The following is an 11555-nucleotide window of genomic DNA, read 5'->3' as shown; positions in this document are numbered from 1 at the left end:
AATAGTAAGAAATTATTGTAGTGTTTTTATGAGAAACTGACTATTTCAGTATTATTTTACGTGGCATAGTTCTCAGGATTGCGTGCATGTAAGGAAAGGAAATATATATATATATATATATATATATATATATATATATATATATATATATATATATATATATATATATATATATCGGGAGTAGACCATTCTGAATGCATGTACTATTAAAGTCGACAGGGAGGCGTGCATTATTCTTTTTATAAAGTGTATTTTGTATTTTCCGCACAAGGATGCGTTCGTCAGGTTTTAGCTGGTAGAGTAGTGAACCAAAGTCCATTTCCTCGAAACGTCTTTCGGTCTTGATCAGACCATCTTCAGGAAAGAAGTGAGTGGAACTGGTGAGGATACGGGCTGTGGAAGCAGGTAGCCGTGTCGGGGAGCCAATCAGAGAGCGGATCGAGTGGTGTTTGGCGCAGCTAATGAGCGGCCAGTTGCAGCTCTGTTTGGTTGTCGCTGGGAAGATAAAGATGATTCTGGCTGCTGTTGTATGTTGATGGTCGGTTTTTCTGAGTGGATGTGTACCGCCTCAGTCATCTTGAGTCTTCTGAGGTCGTTTTCTTTAGCTAGGATGGTGGTGTTGCTTTCCATGGGATGTCGCTTCAGGATGAGTCCGTGCTCATTCATGCAGTGTCGTCGTATGGCGCCGTCCTGTAGGTGTGCTGTGATTCTCTTTGATAGGGTTGTAGATGTGAAGCCGATGTACCTCGAGTTCAGGTGACTGCAGTCACCTACAGTGCATGAGTGTTGGTACACGACGTTCACTTCTTGCAGGGAGTGCGTCGGGGAAAGACAGCTATTCTTCATGATGAAGCTTGCGGTTTTTCTGGTCTTGTAGTAAATTATGACTTGGAGTTTAGTGTCTGTGTGGACAGGCGAGATGTTGTTGTGTATTATCTTCTTTACGTCTTTCTCGTCTTCTTTGTATGCTGAGGACATTGTGTTCATGTAGTAGAGGTGATATATATATATATATATATATATATATATATATATATATATATATATATATATATATATATATATATATATATATATATATATATATATATATATATATATATATATATATATATATATATATATATATATATATATATATATATATATATATATATATATATATATATATATATATATATATATATATATATATATATATATATATATATATATATATATATATATATATATATATATATATATATATATATATATATATATATATATATATATATATATATATATATATATATATATATATATATATATATATATATATATATATATATATTATTTATTTATTTATTTATTTATTTGATTAAGCGTAGGTCCACCAAAGCGTAAAAGCATCATGTCTATTCAACTTGCACTTATAACACAATCCCATCTTCACACAAAACTGTCGAAAAATACACTGAATGAGTGTGGGGCGTCCTGCACACAAGAGAATAGATCTCGTGGATGAAAAGGGGTCCTGGGTACCTGATAACCTCCTACTTCCGCTAGTCCTGACGCAGTCATACATCAAACCAACATAATCCACAAAATCTTTAAAGAGGTTAAATTTTCATTTCCCAGTCAATTTGAAAAAATTAAAAAAACTAAAAAACTAAAAAACATTAATTTAAGAGAATTTAAAGGTAAAAATTAAATAAAATAAAAAAAATTATGTTTCTAGGTACAAGTATAGAATTGTAACCAGCCGGAAAGAAACTGTCTTACTCATGTACTAGAGAACTGGACAGAATAGAGGTGAGAGAAAAGAATATCGCGCGCGTGTGTGTGTGTGTGTGTGTGTGTGTGTGTGTGTGTGTGTGTGTGTGTGTGTGTGTGTGTGTGTGTGTGTGTGTGTGTGTGTGTGTGTGTGTGTGTGTGTGTGTGTGTGTGTGTGTGTGTGTGTGTGTGTGTGTGTGTGTGTGTGTGTGTGTGTGTGTGTGTGTGTGTGTGTGTGTGTGTGTGTGTGTGTGAGAGAGAGAGAGAGAGAGAGAGAGAGAGAGAGAGAGAGAGAGAGAGAGAGAGAGAGAGAGAGAGAGAGAGAGAGGAAGAAAAGGGAAGACACGTAGATAGGCGGGCGGAGGTTAGGCGACCACGTAGTCAAGCAGAATTGATAACGAGACAGATAAACAGAAAGACAGACAAACGCACCGACGGAGGAACGCATAGACAGAATCAGAAAGAGACAGCCAAGCTGAAAGGCATAGACAGAGGCATAAACCTAGACATGCATATTACCACAAAAAGACAGATAGAGATAGAGATAAGAGTAAGATAAGCAACTCCTCTGCCAAGGAAGAATAAACACTTTGGTGAATATTCACCTGTCATCACCAAAGCTGCTTGAAAGAAACACCTTGTAACAAGAGAATACTTTGGATTACAATGAGACTAGATGGCTGTTGTGTCTCTGGTCTCTGTCACTTCCGCGCTTTGCATTTATCATTCTTACAAATGCATAGTATTTTTAATAGGAAAATCAGTTTCAACTACTGGTTGATGAGAAACCTGACGATATTCTATATACATTCAGTTAATAGATTGAATTATAAATCAACACTGAATTTTATTTACAAAAATATGATCACTTTTTCAAGCACCGAAGAAGCTGAAAAATGTTATTTTACGTACGTAAGTAAGTATATTAGAGAAACACTAAAGACTTAAAAAATCTTCCAATGGCAATTTCATTTGTACAATAAAACATTTCCGGTAGATATTCTTAGATATCATATCTCACTTCATTCTTTCTTTCAACAACGTCACGAATTATGCATTTTGTTTACATTGATGAGCAGAATCAAATTTAATCTCATTTTGTTTTCATAAATTTTCAGTTATCAGATCCTGTTCCAAAATTAAAGTCGAAATGTACTATTAACAATAGAAAGGAAAAGAAACACGTTGTTGTTTACTTAACCAATTTACATTTTACATTTACCCAGCAATATCCAGAAAAAACTCACGCAAGGTCCGAGGTTCCAAAAGAACATGATACACCACTAATTTCACCCTTCCTCACATAGAAGCTCAAGACAAGGCTAGTGAGTTCCGAGCGTTTAGTCGATAATGCCATCCCCTTCATCCCCAAACATGCATGGCTTTTCAAATGGTATCAGATAGATACACCGAGATATACTGAGGGACAGACAGTGTAGCTTGTTTGACAGAGGGACCAGAACTTACTCCTTGACTCTGACTTCCATGGGGCAAGAGAGAAATTAGTAGGAGAGAATGTACATTAGTTTGATGAAAAATCAGTCACCGATATTTGTTTACTTGCAATATATGAAGATGTTCAGTAGTAACTTAACATCATTATAAAGCTCACGTAAAGTGCTATTTAGTTATATCACTATTCTTTTATTTCACGCGAAAAAAGTTGTTTATTGAGCAAAGCAAGTCATTACACGGTGCAGTCGTCTCCATGGGTTTCAAGGAACTTTCTTGATCAAGGTCCTGAAACAAAGGGAGAGATTGAGAAGCAAGTGGGCGGGGCGATGCATGAATTATCACCACTCAACGACAAAGGAGCTTAGATGAGATGGGATGGGGCCGGATGGGGGGTGTCAATAGAGATGTCAGGGAAAGACCGAGTGGGGGAGAAGCCTCTGCTGGTATAAATATACTGCAAATCACTTGGTAACCACTGTCCAGTGCACCAGCAACCATGAAGCTCTTGCTACTTTGCGCTCTGGTGGCGGCAGCCGCTGCTTGGCCAAACTTCGGCATGATGGCCGACTCTCCTGGAGGTGAGTATCTCTCGTCCGTGGACAGGAAAGCCCACTCTCATAATACCTATATTTTTAACATTATAACAAACTTTACCAAGGTATCATGAAATAAAAGGTTTTGGAATGTCATCTGTGTCTAAAGCGGAAATATTCTCTCAAACCTTTGCTAACAATTACACCTTAGATGATTTTAGGCTTGTTCCTCCCTCTCCTCCTCCCTCTAACTTTTTCATACCTTCGGTTAAAGTTCTCCGTAATGATGTTTTCCATGCCCTAGCTGGCCTAAACCCTCAGAAGGTTAATGGACCTAATGGGTCCCTCCTATTCTTCCCAAAACTGTACTTCTGCGCTTGCACCTTGCTTGATCAAACTCTTTCAACTTTGTCTATCGACTTCTACCTTTCCTTCTTGCTGGAAGTTTGCCTACATTCATCCTGTTCCTAAAAAGGGTGTCCGTTCTAATCCCTCAAATTACCGTCCTATAGCTTTAATCTCTTGCTTGTCTAAAGTTTTAGAATCTATCCTCAATAAGAAGATTCTTAAACATCTATCACTTCACAATCTTTTATCTGATCGCCAGTATGGCTCCCGTCAAGATCGCTCTACTGGTGATCTTCTGGTTTTGCTTATTGAGTCTCGGTCATCCTCTTTTTAGAGACTTTTGGTGAAACTTTTGCTGACACGTTAGACATTTCAAAACCTTTTTCATAAAGTTTGGCATAAAGCTTTGATTTCAAAACTGTCCTCCTACGGTTTCTATCCCTCTCTCTGCAACTTTATCTCAAGTTTCCTTTTCGATCGTTCTATTGCTGCTGTGGTAAACTGCCAGTGTTCTTCTTCTAAATATATTATCAGAAAGTCAACAGATCACGCAGGAATGCCACAGAGGGACTGACGTTTTGATCTTTCTATAATTTCCCATTCGGACAAAGAAAACATAGTAGTTTTTAATGCCTCAAAAACTCAATTCCTCCATCTATCAACTCACCACCACCTTCCAGACAACTATCCCTCTTCTTCAATGACACTCAACTGTCTCCCTCTTTCGCACTGAACATCCTCTGTCTTTCCTTTACTCATAATATTAACTGCTCCACTGATCTTCCTAACTGCATGCCTCCACTCCTCCTGCGGTCTCGCTGCACATGGCTTTCTTCTTCCTCTCATACCTATTCTGTCCAACCCTCTAATACAAGAGTTAACCAGTACTCTAAATCATTCATACCTTTCACTGGTAAACTCTGGAACTCACTACCTGCTTGTGTTTTTCCATCTTCCTACGCCTTAGTTTATTTTAAGAGAGAGGTGTTAAGACATTTCTCCTGGCTTTTGGAATACTCTTTGGGACCTTTTGGAGAACCGGCAGTTTCAATGGGCCTTTTATCTAACATTTTCTTACCCTTGGCAGCCTTCCCTCTGGCATAAAAAAAAAGCTGGGAACGAACAAAAGGGAGAGCAGGTCTTTAAATGAAACTTGAAAAGTGTAAAACATGTTGGTTCCTAAACAACATCTTTGGTCAACAAGAAAACATCACAAAAATTAATCCTTTCCATTTTCCAAAACTCATCTTTATAATGGAATGTAAAATATATAAATTAGGTAGGTAAATATATGTTAAGAGAAAAAAACTACTATCCTGTTCTTAATGACACATTTAACATGTAGCCGCAGTATCTTACAATGAATGGTGAAATTTCACTATATACAAAAATGTCTACTAAGCATAATAAATCATACAAAAGGTAATCAACACACAACTATCCAAGGAAGATCCTTCACACACATATCAATGATAATGGCAACTCATTTTATCCCCATAAGTAACTTTATACTTTTTTTTATATAATATCAAAAAAATAATAACAATGAGAGGGTTTTCCTTCTAGAAACAACGAAAAAAACAAACTGTTACCATATCAGAGAAGCAACATGAATTTCAAATAAAAAGCATGGAAAAATAACTTCCTTCAACCATTTTTCTTAATCGGTGGCTTTGTAAAATTATATCACAACGAAAAAGAGCTAACGAGTGGATGATGTCTTTCATAGCAATTAATACACGAACGAAAATTCAATAAATTTAGATTCTTGTCATGTTTTACCTCAAAGCACTTTGCTGCAAATGTAGTTCACCCTTCCCCACTCTCTCTCTCTCTCTCTCTCTCTCTCTCTCTCTCTCTCTCTCTCTCTCTCTCTCTCTCTCTCAGGACAAAGTCTTAATATGATAATATATAGAATTTAAAACATCTTTCTTTTTGACAGGAGCTTCTGACGCCCAGAAGCAGCACGATGTCAACAGTGTCCTGTGGAAGGTCTATGAGGAAATCCGCGATCCCCATCTGAAGGAGCTTTCCGAGACCTTCGATCCTCTTTCCGGCCACTATGACGACGATGGTGTATCAGCCAGACGGCTCATAGATGAACTCAACAGCCACCGCATGCTGGAGCAGAAGCACTGGTTCTCGCTCTTCAACACCAAACAGCGGCAGGAGGCTCTCATGCTCTACGACGTGCTCGAACACTCCACAGACTGGGATACCTTCGCTGGCAACGCTGCCTTCTTCCGTGCTCGCATGAACGAGGGCGAGTTTGTCTACGCCATTTACGCTGCCGTCATACACTCTCCTCTGACACAACACGTGGTGCTGCCGCCTCTCTATGAGGTTACTCCTCACCTCTTCACCAACAGCGAGGTCATTCAAGAAGCATACAAGGCCAAGATGACACAGACTGCCGCAAAGATCCAGTCCCACTTCACCGGAAGTAAGAGCAACCCAGAGCAGCGCGTGGCCTACTTCGGCGAGGACATCGGCATGAACACCCACCACGTCACCTGGCATTTGGAATTCCCCTTCTGGTGGGACGATGCCCATGAGAACCACCACATCAACCGCAAGGGCGAGAGCTTCTTCTGGGTCCATCATCAGCTCACTGTTCGCTTCGACGCTGAGCGTCTCTCCAACTACTTGGACCCCGTCGACGAACTCCACTGGGACGACATGATTCACGAGGGCTTCGCTCCCCACACCATGTACAAGTATGGCGGCTACTTCCCCTCACGACCGGACAATGTCAACTTTGAGGACGTGGACGGCGTGGCCCGTGTGCGCGACATGTTGATCCTGGAGAGCCGCATCAGGGATGCCATCGCTCACGGCTATATCACCGGCAGGGATGGGTCTGTCATCAGCATCAGAGACGCTCATGGCATCGATATCCTTGGTGATGTGATTGAGTCCTCCACTTACAGTCCCAACACTGAGTACTACGGCTCCCTGCACAACACTGCTCATGTCATGCTTGGCCGCCAGGGCGACCCTCATGGCAAGTTTGCCCTCCCTCCCGGTGTCTTGGAGCACTTCGAGACCGCCACGCGCGATCCTGCTTTCTTCCGCCTCCACAAGTACATGGATAACATCTTCAGGGAGCACAAGGACAGTCTTACCCCCTACACCAAGGAGGAACTCGAGTTCTCTGGAGTCTCCGTAAACGGCATTACCTTCAGCAACCGTCTTGAGACTCACTTTGAAGACTTCGAGTACAACCTCATCAACGCCGTTGATGATACTGCCGAGATCCCAGATGTGCCTATCTCTACTGTAGTTGATCGCCTTACACACAATGACTTTACTGTCACACTTGATATCTCTAACAACAATGACCACGAGATTTTGGCAGTTGTACGTGCCTTTGCCTGGCCCAAGTATGACAACAACCATGTTGAATTCTCCTTTAACGACGGACGATGGAATGCCATTGAAATGGATAAGTTCTGGGTTAAGCGTAAGTATTTTAAGGCATGTTCTACTTATATTATGTATAGATCAATTAATGATGAAATGACTTAACTGAATAATAATCTAAAATCATGACATATATTGATAGAAACACTTTCTCACACAGTGGCTTCTGGAAAAAACGAAGTCAAGCGATCCAGCAAGGAATCCGCGGTCACAGTTCCTGATGTGCCCAGCTTCCAGACTCTGATCGATAAGGCTAATGAAGCTCTGACCTCCGGCTCAGAGCTCCATCTCGAGGAATACTACAGCAGCCTGGGGCTTCCCAATAGGTTCCTCCTCCCCAAGGGAAAGACTGAGGGCATGGATTTCCATGTTGTGGTCTTCGTCTCTGACGGCGCCAAGGACGCAGGTGTCGATGGCCTGCATGAGAGCACTACCTTCAATCACTACGGCTGCCACGATGGCACATACCCTGACAATCAGCCACATGGTTACCCGCTGGACCGCCGCGTCGATGACGAGCGCATCATCACTGGCGTCTCTAACTTCAAAGCTGTGGACGTCAAGGTGTACCATGTGGAAGAGGACCACTAAATCTGTGTCCTTTAGGCAGCAACGAAAGCATTTATTCTCAAAATCGTACTGAACCTTTTTTTTTCTACTATCACAATTATATAAGATAATAATATATTCTTAATTAAATACTAAATATCGCAACGAAATTATGAATTTCCAATTAATATATCAAATATCATCAACAAATTCAAAATTAGCTCTGAAATTAAGTTCTAACATGTCAACAGTTAACACAGCTCCTCAAAATGTGACTCGGTTGAAGATAAGCAAAGCACACCTAATAAATACAACTGGAAAGAAATATTATATTTTCATTTCATCATGTCTGTTCCTCAATAGCAGCAAACTCATTTCTTCTTATTAATTCAGTTCATAATAATTTTGTAAATAAGTAAACCTAACACGGTGCTGTCTGTTAAAAAAATAATAAACATAAATTAAAACAATCTATAAGCCATGAGGATTAAGATTTAAGAAGGCTTGAGCAATCATTGGTTTTTCGAAATTCGTGCAATAGCCCGTGTCGTTGCGACTAAAAAATGGTACAAAGCACTTAGTGCTGGTGTCAGTCTGGAAATATAAGAACGGGAGGTCTACATAATGAAGTTTCTTTACTAGCAACCTCTCCCGTTCCACTGGAGTGTCGACGGTTGTGCAATCCTTCTACGCCTTGGTCACCGGTGGTCGTCAGGCAGAGGCAGGAAGGTCTACATGGAAGTAGTAGATAGTGGATAGAAAGCGGAGGGCGCCATAACTTGGCAACCACATTCAACATGCTGAAAAATAAACTTACGCACCTCGGTAGACATCAAATTGGGTCATGGTAGGGATGCATGAGTAGCGCACAACGGAGTTTCAAGGGAGTAAAAGGAGTAGAATAGTCGTGAAGAGAAGGCAGTTTGATCGTCTGTTTTGTATATTCTACTTACTAATTTCATTTAGATTTTTTTTATTTATCTATCATTTTTTATTTTCAATTATCTATTTCATTTCATCTATTTTCTAAATAATTCATTTCTTTATTTCATTGTTTTTTATCTATTCACTTATCAATTTGCATTCAACCTTCGTTTTCGCGGACTAAATGTGCAGGCAGTAGTCAGGATATTGAAAAGTCCATATTATGCAAATTGGTTCTTGGTTATACGAAATGTGGAATTTTGTTACCTTAGACTTATTTTAGATAATACGAAATTTGCTTTATTTTGGTTTCCCTGACCAACCAAAATAAACTTAATCTAAGTTAGCCTAACACTAAAACTAACCTACCAGTACCGTATATTGCAGCTTTTAAGTCGACCTCTATAATTTGACCCCAAAGTGTTGTACTATAGGTTTACCTTGTACATAAGTCAACTCCCCTGAACTATTACATAGCCTGGCCCAATGTCAGTCTGAATCACTGTGTACTGGATTGTAAATTAAGTTTTATCTACACTAAAATAAACAAAAGAATTCAAATAGATTGAAAACACCACCAACTTCAAGCATTCCAACATAAACAAACTGTCAGTTTTTACTTTTTTTCTTTACTTATCTGTTTCACAAGTATATCAGACGAATATTTACTTTTAAAACTCAAATGGTAAGTGTCCAGCCACCTACAGTCCTGCTTCAAACGTTGGAATGAAACAAACGAAAGTAACTGCTACTCATGGGTGGTGCACATACTCCCAAGAGGAATATGTTCAAGGGTGATGTGAACATTTCATAGGTAAGGGACTCAGGGAGGCCAGATAGAACTTCTGGTTCAGGGAAACAGCCGCTATGTTGTGCAAGGGTCTGACACTCAATAGTAAGTAGAAGCAACAACGTACCTACACAAATACCGTAGTTTATTTCTATAGAATATTTCACTGATACAAAAGCTAAACACATAACACCTAAAATAATCTAAAATATTTCAAAACATAAAATGATATTTAAAATCTTGCACCTAAACAATTGTTCAAATGGAATGCTCGTCACTAGGTGGCAGCACTGAGCAGTCAACCATGATCATTTCATTACGAAACGATCTTATCTTTATCTTTTGTATCAATAAAATATTCTATGGTAATAAACTACATTATTGTGCAGGTACTCTATTCTTCCTACTAACTATAGAGTGTCAGTTTGTGCAGTCCTTATAAGTAGCAGTTTCCGGTTTTTACAGTATCTTATTAGAATAACATGTAAACACAGCCCTTAGAGCAAGTTCAGTAGTAGATCTCTGGTATGCTGACGTTAATGGTGCAAACATATTTGATGATTGCTATTTTATATCTACACCATAAGTCAACCATAGAAAAAAAAATTTAATTTACGAATTCTGAGGTACTGAAAAATGCACAAACTTGCTCACTCATACCAGACAATAAAGAGTGTTCACTAGAATCAGCCAGTCTTGTTTACAACTCCCCTCCGCAGCGGCGCCGCCATCTATTGGCAGTTTCTGGAAGAGTTTGAATTAATTTGTTGGCAGTCTGGACTAAAATTATTAAATCATTAATTGGACACTGTCCAGATTAATCGAAATCCGGATATATGAGGTTTGGATAAACGAGGGTCAAGTGTACTTAACTATTTACTTATTTTTCCTTTTATCGTTATCTACTTATTAATTTATTCATCTTGCTGCACTGTGTTTAACCAAGTAGACGAATTACTGGTAGTTCCAGGCTACGCTAAGCAAATCCACAGTATTGTTCAAAACATTCTCTCATTCTCATAATGTTGCATGGCACAAGACTTCTTCGTTCCTGGTAGCAACGTGACTGTTTCCAAGCAGGTGAGAGATGGGAATGATGGCTGTAACCAGACTCTCCTCCTATAAACATAGATCTAAGAGGACGACAAGGGGTCCCTCAGCGGTCGCCTTGTTCACCAAAGCAACGCTCAATGGGGGCCAACGTCACCTAAGGAGCGTTCAAAGAAGGGACAGTGGAAACCAATTGATCGCTGCAAAAGTTATTCAGAAACTGGAGGACAAAAAAAAATCATGGCGCAGCGAGAGCGCCACTAGCACTCCTACCAAATAAAGTTCTTCCATTTTCCGGCGACCTCAACGAGATCTATCAATTTTCGCGTAACAGTAAAGGCGCAAAACGGTCGTCATCCAGTGGAACGGAGGCTCTAGTAAATTTCATTCTCATTTTCAGCCTACAAGACGCAATTTTGTTTTAAGATAGACTAACCACACAAAGGAATTGTTCAACCTTTTAAGAGAGAGAGAGAGAGAGAGAGAGAGAGAGAGAGAGAGAGAGAGAGAGAGAGAGAGAGAGAGAGAGAGAGAGAGAGAGAGAGAGAGAGAGAGAGAAAGAGAGAATATCAGGGTAACCTTCCTAATAATCGGAAGTATTTCTGTTAGTGGCAAGGACCTGACGCTTGTGTAGAGGTGGCGGCTTTTCTTGCTTTCCCTACAGTTTCGGGTGGGTGTGTTAGTTCACCTATTATCGAGGCCTTCGATCGCCTCAGAGGTGGAGGCTG

General features: G+C 39.8%; 2 protein-coding genes across 2 annotated transcripts in view; one reads left to right on the top strand and one right to left on the bottom strand.

Annotated features, from left to right (window-relative positions):
* The window catches only part of LOC123519963 (hemocyanin subunit 2-like), a 130658-nt gene that overhangs the window by 55840 nt on the left and 63263 nt on the right, over positions 1–11555 (bottom strand). The window lies entirely within an intron of this gene.
* LOC123519961 (hemocyanin subunit 2-like) lies at positions 3639–8388 on the top strand. The gene is made up of 3 exons (XM_045281717.1): positions 3639–3788; positions 6034–7554; positions 7675–8388. The coding sequence occupies exons 1-3, from the start codon at positions 3707–3709 to the stop codon at positions 8103–8105; spliced, it is 2034 nt and encodes a 677-aa protein (XP_045137652.1). The 5' UTR covers positions 3639–3706; the 3' UTR covers positions 8106–8388.

The sequence above is a fragment of the Portunus trituberculatus genome, chromosome 46, assembly GCF_017591435.1.
Source record: "Portunus trituberculatus isolate SZX2019 chromosome 46, ASM1759143v1, whole genome shotgun sequence".
In the NCBI taxonomy this organism is placed as follows: Eukaryota; Metazoa; Arthropoda; class Malacostraca; order Decapoda; family Portunidae; genus Portunus; species Portunus trituberculatus.
The sequence above is the reverse complement of the archived record's forward strand: the minus strand, read 5'-3'. Positions and strand labels throughout refer to the sequence as shown.

Excerpts from the sequence above, each read along its gene's own strand:
- LOC123519961 (XM_045281717.1), top strand. The coding sequence starts at position 3,707 with ATGAAGCTCTTGCTACTTTGCGCTCTGGTGGCGGCAGCCGCTGCTTGG. Across the intron at positions 3,789-6,033 it reads GATGGCCGACTCTCCTGGAG|GAGCTTCTGACGCCCAGAAG; the intron begins GTGAGTATCTCT and ends TCTTTTTGACAG. Across the intron at positions 7,555-7,674 it reads GGATAAGTTCTGGGTTAAGC|TGGCTTCTGGAAAAAACGAA; the intron begins GTAAGTATTTTA and ends TTTCTCACACAG.